Source organism: Galdieria sulphuraria, assembly GCF_000341285.1.
Source record: "Galdieria sulphuraria unplaced genomic scaffold scaf_35, whole genome shotgun sequence".
NCBI lineage: Eukaryota > Rhodophyta > Bangiophyceae > Galdieriales > Galdieriaceae > Galdieria > Galdieria sulphuraria.
The window spans coordinates 141,172-158,315 of NW_005178440.1; the positions used below are offsets into that span (position 1 = coordinate 141,172).

Sequence of the window (17,144 nt, forward strand, 5' to 3'; positions counted from 1 at the left end):
CGTCATACTAATAAATGGAAATACAAGACCTATAATCGGAACTAGTATTGAAGGAAGATATGATGCAGTCATACTAAAATTTACACCTTTATAATATTAGATCTAAAATAGATAAATAGATATTTTATATATTTGTATTATTTTATTATATAATATCATTATTTTACAAATTTTCATATTTTATACAGAACCCGGGACTCGAACCCGGACAACTATAATTAAAATCATTAGATTCTGAATCTAACGCGTCTACCAATTTCGCCAGTTCTGTTCTATTTCCAAGTTATATAATATACATTTGTAACATAATATTATAATATATAAATTTTATGCAAAATAATTCTTTTCAGTCTAATCCAAATACAAATACTATGCATAGAGAAAGTTTAAATGCTATGATTAAATTTGCTGAGACTTATGCAAAAAGAACAGGCACATTTTTTTGCATAGACCCAAGTGTCACTCAAGTTGTTATTGAAGGGTTAGCTAAGCATAAAGCCGAGTATGGTGCTCCATTGTGTCCATGTAGGCATTATGATAATAAATCAGTAGAAGTTTCAGCAGCTTATTGGAATTGTCCATGTGTTCCTATGAGAGAAAGAAAAGAATGTCATTGTATGCTTTTTCTGACTTCTAATAATGAGTTTGCTAGTCAAAAACAAGAAATTTCTATAATAACATAATAAGAAAATGATAATAAGGGCTGAAAGCCCTTATTATCATTTTCTTATTATGTTATTATAGATTACCTTTACGAAAAGAAAGCAGCATAATAATTGCTGGCCCTGATAATATTATCAGTGTGAGAGCTATTAATTGCCCAATAACTTGCCAATTTATCATATTGTATTACTTATTAAATATATAATCTCATGTACATATAATAATATATTATATACTAATCTAGCCAACATATATGAAAATTGTATACTATTTTAATATACTTGCTAATTTACCATTGGAATATAGTTTAAAAATAATATCATATCCGCCAATAAATTTTCCATTTACATATATTTGAGGTATTATAGAAGAATTTGAATAAATTTTTATTGCCTCACATAAAATATCGTTTTTAAATAGATTAACTATTTTATAATCTACACTTAAATTATCAAAAATTTGTATAATTTTCTTACTTATAATAGATCGATAGGAATTTATAAAAATGCAAATATGATGTTCATTAATTAAATTATCTATAATGTTTTTTGTTGTATCATATACTCCGGTTCTTATGAATACCCATTCATAAGCAAAAAATAGAAAAATTTGTTTATCTTGTATACGAAAATCTGTATAATTTCTTTTATTTAAGTAATATAGTATCTTGCTATTTTCTTCAAAGTTTAAATAAATATCAAATTGTTCTTTAAATAAGAATTGTATAATTCGTCTTTTAATTGATATGTGATATTTATCAAATAAATCAATATTCAAGCCATTATTATCAAAATTATATATTTTTTTATATATTGAGTACATAAGCCATTGTAAATATTCATTTTCTTTTGAAATAATATCAATTATATCAGATAATTTATAATAAATTAAAGGATTGAAATAATAGGATATATAGGGTAAGATTTCATTTCTTATACGATTACGTTTTAAATCAAGTTTATAGTTAGTTAAATCTAGCCAAATAGGCAAATAAAAGCATCTACAAAACCAATAAGTATCCTCTCTAGTAAAATTAATAATTGGTCTAATTATTTTTATAATTCCCTTGATATAATTTATAGAAGATATAGTAGAAATTCCTTGTAAGCTGCTTCCACGAAATAGGTTAAGAAATAAAGTTTCAATTTTATCATTCAATGTGTGTGCTGTAAGAATATAACTACATTTTTTATTGATAGCTAGATTAATTAGGTTACTATAACGCCATAATCTAGCCTTTTCTTCTGTAAAGATGCCATCATAGTTATATAAATAATATTTTAAATTAAATTTATTAGCTAATCTTTTAATTAAATTTGCATTCTGTCTAGAATCACAACGAATATTATGGTTAAAATGTACTAGCAAAATTTTCCAATTATAAATATCAGCAAAATCATAAATCAGTTTCAATAGAGTAAGTGAATCTTGTCCTCCTGAAATAGAAAGAATAAAACAAGTATTACTATTTAAGAGTTGAATTTCTTTAAGAGTAAAATAAAACTTTTTATGTAAATAGGATTTATTAATAATTTTATTAATAACTGTATTTTGAATCATTAAAATTATATAAAAAATTTTATATTTAATATTAAAATTAATAAACTTATTTAATAAATAGAATAACTTATTTTCTACATACTTTAGGGTTGCTAACTCAATGGTAGAGTACTCGGCTTTTAACCGATTAGTTCCGGGTTCGAGTCCCGGGCAGCCTATATTTTATATCATATAAAAATATTTCTAAAAGTATTATTATTTTATCTTTAATACAATAATATTTCATATATAGGTTATAATTAATATGTCATTAATAGATAAAATTTTTCAAGAAACAAAATCTAATAATAAAATTGCTTTAATGCCATTTATTATGGCAGGTGATCCCAATATAGAAACAACAGTTAAAGCATTAAATATCTTAGACAAGAGTGGATCTCATATGATAGAATTAGGAATACCTTATAGCGATCCACTCGCAGATGGTCCTATAATGCAAGCGTCTGCTCAGAGAGCTCTGAATAGGGGCTTTAGAATAAATCATGTTTTTTCAATACTAGAAAATATTAAGTTATCAATTCCTATAATTATATTTTGCTATTTTAATCTAATACTACATTATGGAATAAATAATTTTATATACAAATTATATCAATTAAATGTTAAAGGAATAATTATTCCTGATCTTCCTATTGAAGAAGCTGATGAAATTTTAATGATATGCCAACAATACAAAATAAATCTTAATATGTTAGTTTCTCCTGTAAGTACAGAAAGTAGGATTAGTTCAATTGTAAAGAAAGCAAATGGTTTTATTTATTTGGTAAGTAGTACAGGCGTGACCGGTATAAGGGATAATTTTTCTGATGTGATTAAAGATAAGATTGAAACTATTAGAAAATACAGTACTAAGCCAATAGTAATAGGTTTTGGCGTGTCTAAACCTAGTCATATTAAACAAATTAAGGCTTGGGGAGCTGATGGAATAATTATTGGTAGTGCTTGTATACAAGAAATATCTAAATCTACTCAATCTGACGAATTAAATGATTTTAAAAATTTTCTAAATAAAATGATAGAATCTATTTAATATATTTTTTAATATATTTTATATAGTAGTAAATATTACTAGTATACCCTCAGGGGAATTCGAATCCCCGTTACCTCCGTGAAAGGGAGATGTCCTAGGCCTCTAGACGATGAGGGCATTTTATTAGATAAAGAAATATTATTATATAATTTATATTTTTATAGAAGTTATGATATTAAATTATAATTCTTTTTTTTATTTGTCTATATTAATAATTATATTACTATTTTTTATAATAAAGATTTATAGTCAAGTTTTTAAATTCATAAAACAAGAATTTTATATATATAGATTAAATACTTTATTAAGTAATAATCATAAAAATAATTGCTATATTTATTTTCTTCTTGGAGCAGTTTATCTAGATAAGGCTTGTCTAAAACAAGCTCTAGACTTTTTTATTAAGTCTTATAATTCTTATGAGGATAATGCTGGAGTTCCACTTATACAAATTTATAACAGTATTGGATATGTTTATATGCATATTGAAGAATATAATCTAGCTATTAAATTTTTTGAAAAATGTATTGCAATACAGCCTAATTATATCATATCCATAAATAATTTGGCAAAAGTTTATGAAAAAATAAATGATATAAAAAAAGCAATTGATTTATATCAACTTGTTTTATCTTATGATAATCAAAATAAAACCGCTATTGATAGACTGAATAAATTATTTGCAAATAAAAATCTGAATCGAATAAAATAGTTAACATCGGGATGGCAGGATTTGAACCTGCGACATTCTGCTCCCAAAGCAGACGCGCTACCAAGCTACGCTACATCCCGAGATAACGATTTATATATAGTATATAAAAAAATTAGTTTGATAAAAATAGTACTTTAGTTTTATTCGGTTCAATTACAAATCCCAATTTTTTATAAAAATTAATTACTTCATCATCAGCAAATAGTATTATGTTATTAATCTCCATTTTCTTTATTTCATTGATTATTAAAGATATTAATTCTGTCCCCAAACCTAGATTCTGAAATTTAGGATTTATCATTAAATCCCATATTATGGAATAATATTCGCAATCAGAACTTGCAAGTACAAAACCTATTAAATTTAGTTTAACTGTAGATAGTTCTAGAAAGCAACTTATTAATAAGTTGTTTTTGGTTAGTTTTTGTAATTTATTAACCGAATTTTTTTGCCATCCTACAGATTTGTAGAGTAATATTAAGTCTTTTATATCAAGGATAGTATTTCTTTTGAAAAAAACTTTTATTTCTTTATTGGAGAAAGGAATTGATTTTATAATTAATGTTGTATCATCTAACACAATAATTATTCCCTTTATATACTTATGTTATTTTTTTTGATAAATTAATTTGTTACAAATTTTAATTTATATTAATTAATATATTTTTATACTAAAGTTTATTATATATTAGTTATTAGAGTCTAATTTAGGTGGAGAAATGATGAAAATTAATAGATTTATTTTATATGTAATTTTATTTTCTAGTATTTTGTCATTTAGTACTAATAATTTAGTACAAGCAGAATTCAATAATTTAATCCCTTGTAAAGAATCAAAGATATTTAATAAACGTTTAGAGTCAACAATAAAAAAATTAGAAAATAAGCTAAGTAAATATGAAGTAGGCAGTAGTTCTTATTTAGCAATAAAAAATACAATTAATAAAACTAATAATAGATTTCATAAATATATGGAATCAGGGGTATTATGCGGCAAAGATGGGCTTCCACATTTAATAGCTGATGGAAGATGGAGTCATGCTGGAGAATTTGTTATACCAAGTTTACTTTTTATATATATAAGTGGATGGATTGGTTGGGTTGGTAGAGGATATTTATCTGCTATAAAAAATACGAACAAAGCTATAGAAAATGAAATTATAATCGATGTACCGTTAGCCCTTAAATTTATGAGTTCTGGATTTATTTGGCCATTGTCCGCTCTCAGAGAATATACTAAGGGAGACCTATTAATGAAGGATAGTGAAGTTACAATTTCTCCTAGATGAATACAAGAACAATAAAAATAGTAATAAATAAAATAGTGATAAATAAATATGAATAAAGATTTACTTAAGTATTTGTCTACTGCTCCAGTTTTGGGAGTAATTTGGATAGCTATTACAGCTGCTATAATCGTGGAGTTCAATCGTTTATATCCGGATGCTTTATTTTTTCCATTATAATACTTCTTAACTATAAACAAATAAGGACTTAAACTTTACTCAAAGTTTAAGTCCTTATTTGCTTATAGTTAAGAAGTATTATAATGGAAAAAATAAAAATATTTTTTTAAAATAAGTAATTAAGATTAACATTTATTTAATATAATTTTATGATTTAGTTTATGAGTTTAATCAGTCAAATAATCAATACAGCTGATGAAGAATTACGTTATCCAAATGGCGGTGAGTTATCTACTTTAATCTATTTTTTTAATACCGCAAATACAAGAATTAATATTATAAATAAATTAAAAGAACGAGAAAAAGATATTATACAAAATGCAAGCAAAAAATTATTTCAACTCCATCCTGAATATGTTTCTTCTGGAGGTAATGCTTCAGGTCCTAAACAAAGGGCTTTATGCTTGAGAGATTATGGATGGTATCTTCGTTTAGTGACTTACGGAATTCTTGCAGGAGATATAACACCTATAGAGAAAATCGGTATTATTGGTGTGAAAGACATGTACAACTCTTTGGGTGTACCTATTATTGGAATGTATGATGCTATTAAATGTCTTAAAGAAGCAAGTATTAATATTTTTGAGTTGAGCGAAGAAAAAGATTTAATTATTCCATATTTTGATTATCTTAGTAATGCAATATTAAGTTAATTAATTTTTTGTTGAAATTAGTTAACTTATATGATATAATCTGGTTAAGGCCCATTAGTCTATAATAGAATTGAATTGAGAGGACATGTAAGTAGCATCAATCTAGTTTCTATTATATATTAATGGGTTATATAATTTTTATATGCGGATGACGAGACTCGAACTCGTAAGGCCTAAAGCCATACGCCCCTCAAGCGTACATGGTTACCAATTTCATCACAACCGCTCTATATATATAATTAATATATAATTATACTATTATCAGTAATATCATAATAAATCCTTCAAAATTTTATATTAAAAAATCTATAGAAAAAGTTATAATAATATATTATTATAACTTTTTCTATAGATTTTTTAATATAAAATTTTGAAGGATTTATTATGACATCTTCTTTATTAAATTTTTTCAATAGTTTATTTCTAGGTTTTATTATAGTTGTTTTACCAATTACTATATTGCTTATTTATGTAAGTTATAAAGATAGAGTAATAAGAAATTAAATTATATTATAATTATAATAAACATTATGATAATTAAATATGTATGAGTAATGGCTTAGATAATATTAACAATGATAATATTATTAAAGACTTTCAACGTGTTATTAGAAACAAGATAAAACTCAATTCAATAAGAACAACAAAAAGATTACACAATCTAAAACAAATAAAACCACTTCAAATAAGACAAGGTATCTGGTTTATATGTCCTTGCTGCGAAAATACTTTACCTAGAGCACAATTAGAAAAAAAATCATATATTTGTATTTATTGTAATTATTATTTTCCATTACCTAGCCATAAGCGAATTCAAGAAATAATAGATCAAAATACTTGGACTCCTATAAATACTAATCTAATTTCAACTGATCCATTAGGATTTTACGACATTAAGGCTTATAATTCTAGATTAGAAGAAAATAAGATAAAGACTAAATTGCAAGACGCAGTGGAAACTGGAATTGGATTAATTAATGGTATTAAGGTCGCTTGTGCTGTAATGGATTTCCGATTTATGGGAGGAAGTATGGGATCGGCTGTAGGTGAAAAAATTACTCGCCTTATAGAGCAAGCAACTTTATATAAATTACCAGTAATTATCTTTTGTGCTTCTGGAGGCGCTCGTATGCAAGAAGGTATTTTAAGTTTGATGCAAATGGCAAAAATTTCATCAGTTTTAGCTAAACACAAAAATGCATCTCTTTTATATATTTCTGTATTAACTTCTCCTACTACTGGTGGTGTTACAGCTAGTTTTGGTATGTTAGGTGATATAATTATAGCTGAACCTAGAGCTGTAGTAGCCTTTGCTGGACGAAGAGTTATTGAGCAAACAATTAAACAAAAATTACCTCCAGATTTTCAGATTGCTGAATTATTATGGAAGAAAGGTTTTGTGGATTTAATCATACAACGAACTGAATTAAAAAATAAATTGTATCAATTACTTAGATTACATTGTCAGGTAGTTCTATAAAAATAATTTTATAATTATGAAATAATATAATTTGTATTTAAAATAAAAATTTATTTCATAATATGCTATATATAATTAAGGATATTTAATATTATGTCTAAAAAAAATTTTTACTTTAATTTTAAGATTGCTATTTTGTCCATAATTTATATTATAATTAGTAATGCAAATCTTGCATCTGCGAATGATCTTGATGAAAAATCAAGAACAGTATTATTAAATGAAAATGGCAAAACCATAACATTAACAACAGAACAAGTAAAAAAAGGTAAACGCTTATTTAATAGTAATTGTGCACAATGTCACAGCGGTGGTGGTACTAAGACTAACCCTAATATCGGACTAGATATCAAATCTTTACAATCAGCAACTCCGAAGAGAGATAATATTGAAGCTTTAATAGACTATATGAAAAATCCTACAACTTATGACGGAACTGAATCAATTGCTGAAATTCATCCAAGTATAAAAAGTGCTGATATTTTTCCTAAAATGCGCAATATGACAGATGATGATTTGTTTGCTATCGCTGGTCATATTTTATTACAATCTAATATAGCATCAGAGAAATGGGGAGGAGGTAAAGTTTATTATTAAATTATAAATAAATAAATTGAGTATTATAATATATAAGAACAATATTTATTATTAAAATAATAATAAGGAGATAAACTTGAAAAGGAAATTTATATTAATTTTATTTATTATTAGTAATTTATTTAGTAATTCACTAGTTGCATTCGCAGCAGATTTAAGTAATGGTGAACAAATTTTTTCTGCAAATTGTGCTGCTTGTCATACTGGAGGAAATAATGTAATTATGCCTGAAAAAACTCTTAAAAAAGAATCTTTAGAAGCTAATAAGGTTAACACGGTTGAAGCTATTACTTATCAAGTTACTAACGGTAAAAATGCTATGCCTGCATTTGGTGGACGACTAAGTGATACTGATATTGAAGATGTAGCAAATTATATTCTAACGCAAGCTGAAAAGGGTTGGTCTAATTAAATAAATTTATAATATAAAAAATTATAAATTTATTAGTTTATAATTTTTTATATTATAAATTTATTTTAAAAGGCATGTAGCTCAAAGGATAGAGTATCAAATTCCGATTTTGAAAGTAAAGGGTTCGAATCCCTTCATGCCTTAATTATTATAATTTCCTTTTATAAAGATAAAGGGACTGCTATGGTCTTGACGCTAATTAAGATATATTTTATGATGCAAGTCGAGAGATTAAACTCTCGTTAATCAAATATAAAATTAAATGCAAACAATATTATCAAATTCTCTAGATCTTGTGTATTTACAGCATAAAGAATTTTATATAGATAAAACCAATTTTATATAATTTATAATACTCATTTGTCTTCTAAGTAAGTGAAACTTACTAAACTTGTGAATGAATAAAATATATCTGATTAACGGACGTGGGTTCGAATCCCACCAGTTCCAAATAAGCATCTGTGGCCGAGTGGTTGAAGGCAGCGGACTCATAATCCGTTTCTCTAACGAGACATCGCTGGTTCGAACCCAGCCGGATGCATTGTTTATTCGAAAAATAAAAATAAGATGCATAAAATTATTGAACAAAAAATATTAGGAAACCATGCTCCTATTTTGGCATTAATTATTAGTAGTTGCGCAAGTGCATCTGTTATAAAAGCTATTATATAATAGTTAAGGATAATAAAAACACTAATAGTAAAAGCAATTTGTTTATTTGTTTCCTCCATTTGACTGCCTAAAATACAACCTATTAATGATAAAATAATGCAACTAAAGGGTATAGCATATCTTTGTTCTATTCTAACACTAACTTTTCTAGCCTCTTTTATATTATTTGTTTCTAATAGTAAATTACGGTATGTTATTGCTTCATCCAGGTTCATTACATCTATATTTCTTTTTTTTAAGCTTAGTTCTAATGGTCTTTTTGATATTTTTAAGTCTTTATTTTCATAACATTTAAAATTCATAATTGATGTGTAATGACCTATAGGAGTAAGATGATAAACATTTCCAAAATAAAAAATCCAATTTTTTACCTTTTCATCCCATACAGCTTTGTCTGAAGAAATAATGATTTCCGGTTTTTGTTTATAAAAATTTATTACTAACACATTATTCATAAAATTACCATCAAAAGATTGGGAATAAAAAAGTTGTTTAAGTCCTTCTTCTGGGTTTTGATAGTATTCTTTGTATAAAATGTCAAATCTTCTATTGTCAAGAGATTTATTCTCTTTAGATTCTCTCAGCAACTCATTAGCCCTATAATTTGATACAGGCACTATTAAGTCATTTATAAAGAAAGCAGAAATAGCTATCAATATGCCAAATACAATAGTGGATCGTAACCACTTATAACTTGATATACCTAATGACCTAAATCCAATTAGTTCTTTATTATTTGCTAATTGATTAAAGGTTATTAAAGTAGCAAATAATGAAGCTAAAGGAAATGATAAAAATATAAAATAGGGAGATTTATAAAGTAAAATTTTCCCAGCTATTTTAAAGGGAAGACCTTCTACAACTCTACGAACCAACTCAAATAATATACCTACAGAAAGTGTAATTGAAGTAAATGCGCTTGTACTAATAATAAAAGGACCAATTAATAGTTGTAAAATATAACGATCAATAATTGCAAACATATAGTTTTTTATTTAAAATTTTCAATGGTTCTTATTATAAATATAATTTTTTTTATAAGGTAAAATCATTACCTAAATAAGATTCTCTAACTGCTTTGTTTTCTATTAATTGTCGAGTTGTACCAGATGCTAAAATATTATTACCTGATAAAATATACGATCTATGTGTTATTTTAAGTGTTTCTCTAACATTATGATCTGTAATTAGTATTCCAATACCGGATTTATTTAAATTTACAATTATTTCTTGCAACTCTGAAATAGATATGGGATCTATACCCGCGAAAGGTTCATCTAAGAGCAAAAACTTGGGTTTTATAATTACAGCTCTTGCTATTTCTAATTTTCTTCTTTCTCCACCAGAAATATATGAACCAAAAGTATTTAATGTTTTATCTATTTGAAAGTATGATGTAAATGATTTTATAATATTACTTTCTATTGTTTTAGAATAATCTAGTTCTTCTAAAGCTAATTTTAAATTATCCTTTACTGTTAATCTTCTGAATATGCTAGATTCTTGAGGGAGATAGCATATCCCCAATCTTGCTCTTTGATGCATGGGCACATTAGTAATATCTTCTCCATTGAGCAATACCTTGCCTTTATCTGGCTTGCTTATACCGGTTATGATTTTAAAAATACTAGTTTTACCTGTTCCGTTTGGCCCCAATAAACCTAAAATTTCGTATTGTGAAAAAGTAATATGTAAATTATCTAATATACATTTTTTTTTATATAATTTACAGATTTTTTCTAAAATGATCTTCATATTAATTTGTTAATTATTTATAATTTATATTATTATAATTTTATGTTTTTTTTGGTAATAACATAATATATAAGTTTTTCCCTTCTTTATCAAAAACTTTTTCATGTTCTGCAATATGCGAGAGATTATGAATTATTTTTTCAATTAGCTTTTCTGCAAGATCGATATATTGAATTTCTCTTCCTTTAAAAGTTAAGCTAATTTTTACTTTGTTACCTAACTTTAAAAATTTTATTGCTTGATTGATCCTGACTTGGTAGTCGTGATCTTCTATTTTATAGCGCATTTTTATTTCTTTAACTGTAACTTGCTGTTGTTTTTTTTTTGCTTCTCGAGACCTTTTTTCTTGAGTAAATTTAAATTTCCCATAGTCTATAATTCTTACTACTGGGGGTTCTGTTTTATCATTAATTAAAACTAGATCTAAGTTTTTTTCTTCAGCTAATTTTAAAGCCTCTTCTATCTTGTAAATTCCTAATTGATAGTTTTTTTCATCAATTATTCGTACTGTAGGGAAAGATATTTTATTATTAATAATAAATTTATTCTTATCAAAAGAATTTTTCTGTTTCGATTTTTCTAACACAGCTTTTATTTTATTTACTAGATTGATATAAATTATTACTTAATTGCTTTATTATAATAAATTTATCATATAGCATATAGCAATATATAGATTTTTATTGATAAAACAAAAAATATTTTTTTATCAAGTATTTATAAAATTATTAATACATTAATAATAAATATAAAATAAATTAAATAAACTCAAGAATAATGAAACACACACTATCTGTTTTAGTAGAAGATGAATCTGGTGTTTTAACTCGTATTTCTGGATTATTTGCCAGACGTGGATTCAATATAGATAGCCTAGCTGTTGGTCCAGCTGAAAAAGCTGGTATATCAAGAATTACAATGGTTGTGAGAGGTGATAATAGAATTATAGAACAAATTACGAAACATCTTTATAAATTGGTAAATGTATTAAAAATTCAAGATATAACCAATATTCCATGTGTTGAAAGAGAATTAATGCTAATAAAAGTAAGAACTGGGGATAATAAAAGAAATGAAGTACTAGAAATTGCTAATATTTTTAGAGCACGTGTTGTTGATTTATCGGAATATTTTGTTATTTTAGAGATTACAGGAGATCCGGGAAAAATGGCTGCAATTGAAAAGTTATTAGAAAAATATGGCATCTGTGAGATTGCTAGGACAGGTAAGATTGCTCTTACAAGAGAATCTAAAATAAATACTGAAATTCTACGTCTGAATACTATGATTAATAATAATGAAATTAGGGGTGGAGGGACTTGAACCCTCACGATTTATGAAAATCAACAGATTTTAAGTCTGTTATGTCTACCATTCCAACACACCCCCATTAAATGGGGAATAAGGCGGCACCCAGATTTGAACTGGGGATAAAGGATTTGCAATCCTCTGCCTTACCACTTGGCCATACCGCCTTATAAATTTATTTCTTATAATATAAGATATATTAGAAAATGATTTATTTATCCATAAATAAACTACTCTTTAGTATATCTTCAGCTTCTATACTAACTAAATCTTTTTTAGTTAAAACCCTATTTAATGAATTAAAGATTCTGTTAGCTTGTCTCATTCTTGCTCTATCTATAGCATTTCTAATACTTCTTGCATTAGCAAAATGAGGCTGATTCATTCTTCTTTTTATATATTCTAATAAGACTTCTTTTCCTTCTTGAGTTAATTGATATTGTTGTTCTTCTAGCATGAGTATTCCAATTTCTAATAATTCTTCTGCTGTATAATCAGGGAAATCTACATGATTTGTTATACGTGAAGATAAACCTGGATTTGATTGATAAAACCTCTCCATTTTATCCTTGTATCCTGCTAAAATCACTACTAAGTCATTTCTCTGATTTTCCATTACTTGCAATAAAATTTCTATAGCTTCAGATCCATAATCTCTCTCATTATCAGGTTTATATAAATAATAAGCTTCATCAATAAATAAAACACCGCCCATGGCTCGTTTTAAGACTTCTTTTGTTTTGGGGGCAGTGTGTCCTATATATTGTCCTACTAAGTCATCTCTAGTTACAGTTAATAAATGTCCTTTTCTTATATATCCTAATAAGTATAAAATATCTGCCATTTTTGTTGCTACAGTTGTTTTACCAGTTCCAGGACTTCCTGTAAAAGACATGTGTAAACCTGGATTTGCTTGAGGTAAGTTTAATTGCATTCTTAATTTATCTATTAAAAGTAGAGCAGCTATTTCTTTTATTCTATTTTTTACTGGTACTAATCCTATTAATTCTTTATCTAACTGGTTTAATACCTCTTGAATTTTTGTTTTTTTATACTCTTCTTGTATATTAATAAGAGTATCGTCGTTAATATTTTCTTCTTTATATTTTGTTTCAGTTATTACATTCATATTTAATTTTCCTTTCTTCTTAGTTATTATTTTGAAGTATATAAACAAAAATATGTTCTATTTATATTATTTATAAATAGAACATATTTTTGTTATTAATTATAAATTAAATTTAATAACGTTCATCCGATGGTTTATATGACTCATAGGACTGTATAGTATATTTTATAGAACGACTTTTATCTTCTTGTCTAATTAAGTTAAATCCTGGTTCGTGTTTTGGTCTATTTACAATAAATGATATTATTGTACTTTCTATACCTCTTTCGGAAGAAAATCCAACAACCTTAATATAGAAATTACTTCTTGCTTTACGACAAGAATTAATTTCAAATAATACTGGAGCAGGATCTGTGACGTCAAATAGAGGTAATCCCCATATTTCCCAAAATGAATTTCTAGGATGTATGTCGTTAGTGTATTCAATACCTATAGCTAGTTTTTTAGATATCATATATTCAATTTGCTTTTTTATCTGTTCATCAGTCAATTCTGGCAAAAAAGAAAAGGTACCTTGAGTTATTTTCACTGTTTTATACTCCTTTGGTTATACAAAAGAAAAAGATAAAAATATTATTTTAATTTAAATATTTGCAGTTGGTGTTTCTACAAAATCTGAAGTATCAGTTGATGTATAATTGAATGTAATATCCTTCCATAAATCTAATGCTGTTCTTAATGGACCACAACTTTTAGCTGCTTCTCTTAATATCTCAGGACCTTCTGTCAGATAATCACGGTTTTCATTTCTTGCTAATATCATTGCCTCTAAAGCAACACGATTTGCTGTAGCACCAGCTTGTATTCCATCTGGATGTCCGATTGTTCCTCCACCAAATTGTAACACTACATCTTCACCTAAATAATGAATTAATTGATGCATTTGTCCTGCATGAATACCACCAGAAGCTACTGGCATTACTTTTCTGAGTGATGCCCATTCCATATCGAAAAATAAACCTTCTTGTAAATTACGCTCTAGTTTAGGTAAAAGAAGAGTTTTATAAAATCCTCTTGTAATAATAGGATCTCCCTCTAGTTTTCCAACAACAGTTCCAGCATGAATATGGTCTACTCCTGCCATTCTCATCCATTTACAAATTACTCTAAAATTCATACCATGATTTTTTTGTCTTGAATAGGTAGAATTACCTGCTCTATGAAGATGTAAGATCATATCATTATCTCTTGCCCATTTTGCCATAGTTTGAATAGCAGTATAGCCTATAACAAGGTCAATCATTATAATTACACTACCTAATTCTTTTGCGAAATTAGCACGTGCATACATTTCTTCCATTGTTGCAGCTGTTACATTTAAATAATGTCCTTTGACTTCTCCTGTTTGTGAGGATGCTTTATTAACAGCTTCCATTGTAAATAAGTATCTTTCTCTCCAACGCATAAAAGGCTGAGAGTTAATATTTTCATCATCTTTGACAAAATCTAGCCCACCCTTTAAAGCTTCATAAACTACTCTACCATAGTTTTTACCTGATAATCCAAGTTTTGGTTTTGTTGTACAACCAAGTAAAGGTCTACCAAATTTATCAAGTCTTTCTCTTTCTAGAATAACTCCAGTTGCGGGTCCTTGGAAAGTTTTAAGATATGCTAATGGTAATCTCATGTCCTCAAGTCTTAGAGCCTTAACTGCTTTAAATCCAAATACATTACCAATTATTGAGGCAGTTAAATTTGCAATTGATCCTTCTTCAAATAAGTCTAGCTCATATGCAATATATGCAAAATATTGTTCTGGATTATTAGGTACTTGATCTACTTTATAAGCTTTTGCTCTATATAAATCTGCTGCTGTTAATAAATCTGTCCAAACTACTGTCCATGTAGCAGTTGACGATTCGCCAGCCACAGCTGCAGCTGCTTCTATTGGATCTACTCCAGGTTGAGGGGTAACTCTAAATAATGCTAGTACATCTGTATCTTTTACTTTATAATCTGGATTCCAATATCCCATTTTGGCATATGGTATTACTCCTGACTCATATCTAGAATTTTTAATTCTTGTACGTTCTTGAACAGATTTTTCTTCTATTGATTGAGACATTTTTTTCTCCTTAAAATTTGATTAATAAAAATTTTATATTTCTGCTCAATTTTTGAAATATTATTTTTATACTTACAATTTAATTTATCATCTGTTTTCTTATTAAGAATTAGAAAATTTTTTATATTACTTATAAGTTTTTTTAATGTTTTTAAATAAATTTCAATTTGGGATTTTATATTGAAATTATTTATTTTTAAAGATTATATTATATACTGTATAATATAATTTTTATTTATTTATGGATATTAAAATGACAAGAAAATGTCAATTATTATTTAAAAATTCAAATACTGCTAATCAAGTTTCTCATTCCAACCATAAATCGAAAAGATTACAGTTTGTAAATTTACAAAAAAAAAAAGTTTGGTCATCATTAAAAAAAAAATGGATTAAACTAAGAATATCTACAAAAATGATTAAAATTCTTAATAAAAAAAATATTGATTATTTTTTATAATATATTTAGGTTGTATATTTTATTATGAATACTTATATTATAAACATTACAGAATCAGCTTTAGAGCAATTAAACTCTATTAGTAAACTAAATAAGAAAGATAAATTATATATTCGTATTGGAATTAAACAAGGTGGATGTTCTGGCTTATCTTATTTTATGAATTATGAAAAACAATCTAATATAAGCGATAAAGATCTGGTTTATAATTATGATAATTTTACTTTAGTATGTGATAATAAAAGTATTTTATATTTATATGGAATCTCTTTAGATTATAGTTCGTCATTGATAGATGGTGGGTTTAAGTTCTTAAATCCGAATGCAAAGCAAACTTGTGGATGTGGTAAATCTTTTTCGTAAATAACATTAAATTATACCACATTTAATATGTGGTATAATTTGACGATGAAAATTATTATATTATAATTAATAGTGTTAATTTATAATTTTACAACAAATATATTAATGGTTAATTATCATGAAAAACAAAGGTTCAATTTCTAAATTGAAAAATTTTAAATTATTCTGTAAATATTTGCTAATAATGATTAATTTTTCTTTGGGTTCAAAGCTAGTTCCTATACAAAATATTTCTTATAAGAATATTGCTAGGGCTGATTTGTTAGATTATTTAGTTGATAAAAAATATAGCGTTGATTATTCTCTTCTAAAATTAGAAGATTTGATTAATAAAGTTTTAAATAGAAATGAGAATTTAGCGGAGAAGTATAGATATGCGATTGATTTAGAAAGTTATGACAGGATTATAACAGCAAGAGAAAAGAGAGAAGCTTATGAAAATTGGTTTCGCTATCGTAAATATTATCTTTTCTTAGATCGTCTTAGAAAAGGACATATTACTAAATTTGGTGGTTTTGATTTGGAAAAAATGCCTTCTAGTTATTTTAAATTCAATCCTGAAGCTTTAACTCGTTCTAGATCTGAATCTAAAAAATTAATGAAAAAACAATTTGATTATCTTATAAAAAATTATAACTTTCAATTCCCTGATCCATCGTGGTGGCGCTTATTACGCAAGCCAAGGCATTTTCCGTCATTATTCAAAAATTTACGTTCACCTAACTTTCCAACAAAAGCGCAAAAAAATTTAATGAAAGCACTTAATAGTACTTCAGTTTTTGTTGTTACAGATAAAGTTTTAAAAGACATGGTCATAGC

At 26.3% G+C, this 17,144-nt stretch overlaps 8 protein-coding genes and 7 non-coding genes across 15 annotated transcripts; 8 read left to right on the forward strand and 7 right to left on the reverse strand.

The window, feature by feature from the left end:
* Positions 1-183: 183 nt before the first annotated feature.
* On the reverse strand, positions 184-271 carry Gasu_nc0063. The gene has a single exon. It is a non-coding gene; the product is annotated as a tRNA-Leu (tRNA).
* A 2,038-nt stretch (positions 272-2,309) lies between these two features.
* Gasu_nc0057 lies at positions 2,310-2,381 on the forward strand. The gene has a single exon. It is a non-coding gene; the product is annotated as a tRNA-Lys (tRNA).
* Positions 2,382-2,529: 148 nt separating this feature from the next.
* Gasu_40690 ([pt] tryptophan synthase alpha chain) lies at positions 2,530-3,944 on the forward strand. Its single transcript, XM_005704987.1, has one exon. The coding sequence runs from the start codon at positions 2,537-2,539 to the stop codon at positions 3,251-3,253; it is 717 nt and encodes a 238-aa protein (XP_005705044.1). The 5' UTR covers positions 2,530-2,536; the 3' UTR covers positions 3,254-3,944.
* Positions 3,298-3,370, reverse strand: Gasu_nc0062. The gene has a single exon. It is a non-coding gene; the product is annotated as a tRNA-Glu (tRNA).
* A 27-nt stretch (positions 3,945-3,971) lies between the features above and the next one.
* Positions 3,972-4,045, reverse strand: Gasu_nc0061. The gene has a single exon. It is a non-coding gene; the product is annotated as a tRNA-Pro (tRNA).
* A 614-nt stretch (positions 4,046-4,659) lies between these two features.
* Positions 4,660-5,326, forward strand: Gasu_40700 ([pt] photosystem I subunit III). The gene has a single exon (XM_005704988.1). The coding sequence runs from the start codon at positions 4,685-4,687 to the stop codon at positions 5,252-5,254; it is 570 nt and encodes a 189-aa protein (XP_005705045.1). The 5' UTR covers positions 4,660-4,684; the 3' UTR covers positions 5,255-5,326.
* A 223-nt stretch (positions 5,327-5,549) lies between these two features.
* On the forward strand, positions 5,550-6,625 carry Gasu_40710 ([pt] allophycocyanin-B (ApcD)). Its single transcript, XM_005704989.1, has one exon. The coding sequence runs from the start codon at positions 5,593-5,595 to the stop codon at positions 6,082-6,084; it is 492 nt and encodes a 163-aa protein (XP_005705046.1). The 5' UTR covers positions 5,550-5,592; the 3' UTR covers positions 6,085-6,625.
* Positions 6,626-6,629: 4 nt separating this feature from the next.
* Gasu_40720 ([pt] acetyl-CoA carboxylase carboxyltransferase subunit beta) lies at positions 6,630-8,647 on the forward strand. The gene is made up of 3 exons (XM_005704990.1): positions 6,630-7,552; positions 7,691-8,144; positions 8,299-8,647. Exons 1-3 carry the CDS (start codon positions 6,632-6,634, stop codon positions 8,571-8,573), a joined length of 1,650 nt encoding a protein of 549 aa, XP_005705047.1. The 5' UTR covers positions 6,630-6,631; the 3' UTR covers positions 8,574-8,647.
* Gasu_nc0058 lies at positions 8,644-8,716 on the forward strand. The gene has a single exon. It is a non-coding gene; the product is annotated as a tRNA-Arg (tRNA).
* Positions 8,717-9,028: 312 nt separating this feature from the next.
* Positions 9,029-9,114, forward strand: Gasu_nc0059. The gene has a single exon. It is a non-coding gene; the product is annotated as a tRNA-Met (tRNA).
* A 1,106-nt stretch (positions 9,115-10,220) lies between these two features.
* Gasu_40730 ([pt] ABC transporter, ATP-binding protein) lies at positions 10,221-11,009 on the reverse strand. Its single transcript, XM_005704991.1, has one exon. The coding sequence runs from the start codon at positions 10,998-11,000 to the stop codon at positions 10,281-10,283; it is 720 nt and encodes a 239-aa protein (XP_005705048.1). The 5' UTR covers positions 11,001-11,009; the 3' UTR covers positions 10,221-10,280.
* A 750-nt stretch (positions 11,010-11,759) lies between these two features.
* On the forward strand, positions 11,760-12,450 carry Gasu_40740 ([pt] acetolactate synthase I/III small subunit). Its single transcript, XM_005704992.1, has 2 exons — positions 11,760-12,225; positions 12,308-12,450. The coding sequence occupies exons 1-2, from the start codon at positions 11,778-11,780 to the stop codon at positions 12,355-12,357; spliced, it is 498 nt and encodes a 165-aa protein (XP_005705049.1). The 5' UTR covers positions 11,760-11,777; the 3' UTR covers positions 12,358-12,450.
* On the reverse strand, positions 12,405-12,475 carry Gasu_nc0060. Its single transcript has one exon. It is a non-coding gene; the product is annotated as a tRNA-Cys (tRNA).
* Positions 12,468-13,449, reverse strand: Gasu_40750 ([pt] AAA-type ATPase family protein / ankyrin repeat family protein). Its single transcript, XM_005704993.1, has 2 exons — positions 13,176-13,449; positions 12,468-13,127 (listed from the first exon to the last, which is right to left on the reverse strand). Exons 1-2 carry the CDS (start codon positions 13,435-13,437, stop codon positions 12,520-12,522), a joined length of 870 nt encoding a protein of 289 aa, XP_005705050.1. The 5' UTR covers positions 13,438-13,449; the 3' UTR covers positions 12,468-12,519.
* A 505-nt stretch (positions 13,450-13,954) lies between these two features.
* Gasu_40760 ([pt] ribulose-bisphosphate carboxylase large chain) lies at positions 13,955-15,529 on the reverse strand. The gene has a single exon (XM_005704994.1). The coding sequence runs from the start codon at positions 15,500-15,502 to the stop codon at positions 14,021-14,023; it is 1,482 nt and encodes a 493-aa protein (XP_005705051.1). The 5' UTR covers positions 15,503-15,529; the 3' UTR covers positions 13,955-14,020.
* Between the last annotated feature and the right edge of the window lie 1,615 nt (positions 15,530-17,144).

What these genes read in the sequence shown, in the direction of transcription:
- Gasu_40690 (XM_005704987.1), top strand. Translation starts at nt 2,537, where the DNA reads ATGGCAGGTGATCCCAATATAGAAACAACAGTTAAAGCATTAAATATC.
- Gasu_40700 (XM_005704988.1), top strand. Translation starts at nt 4,685, where the DNA reads ATGATGAAAATTAATAGATTTATTTTATATGTAATTTTATTTTCTAGT.
- Gasu_40710 (XM_005704989.1), top strand. Translation starts at nt 5,593, where the DNA reads ATGAGTTTAATCAGTCAAATAATCAATACAGCTGATGAAGAATTACGT.
- Gasu_40720 (XM_005704990.1), top strand. Translation starts at nt 6,632, where the DNA reads ATGAGTAATGGCTTAGATAATATTAACAATGATAATATTATTAAAGAC. An exon ending in TACTTAGATTACATTGTCAG is followed by an intron (nt 7,553 to 7,690) that starts GTAGTTCTATAA and finishes TTTAATTTTAAG; the next exon opens with ATTGCTATTTTGTCCATAAT. An exon ending in ATCAGAGAAATGGGGAGGAG is followed by an intron (nt 8,145 to 8,298) that starts GTAAAGTTTATT and finishes GTAATTCACTAG; the next exon opens with TTGCATTCGCAGCAGATTTA.
- Gasu_40730 (XM_005704991.1), bottom strand. Translation starts at nt 11,000, where the DNA reads ATGAAGATCATTTTAGAAAAAATCTGTAAATTATATAAAAAAAAATGT.
- Gasu_40740 (XM_005704992.1), top strand. Translation starts at nt 11,778, where the DNA reads ATGAAACACACACTATCTGTTTTAGTAGAAGATGAATCTGGTGTTTTA. An exon ending in CTGTGAGATTGCTAGGACAG is followed by an intron (nt 12,226 to 12,307) that starts GTAAGATTGCTC and finishes TAATGAAATTAG; the next exon opens with GGGTGGAGGGACTTGAACCC.
- Gasu_40750 (XM_005704993.1), bottom strand. Translation starts at nt 13,437, where the DNA reads ATGAATGTAATAACTGAAACAAAATATAAAGAAGAAAATATTAACGAC. An exon ending in TACAGGAAGTCCTGGAACTG is followed by an intron (nt 13,128 to 13,175) that starts GTAAAACAACTG and finishes TATACTTATTAG; the next exon opens with GATATATAAGAAAAGGACAT.
- Gasu_40760 (XM_005704994.1), bottom strand. Translation starts at nt 15,502, where the DNA reads ATGTCTCAATCAATAGAAGAAAAATCTGTTCAAGAACGTACAAGAATT.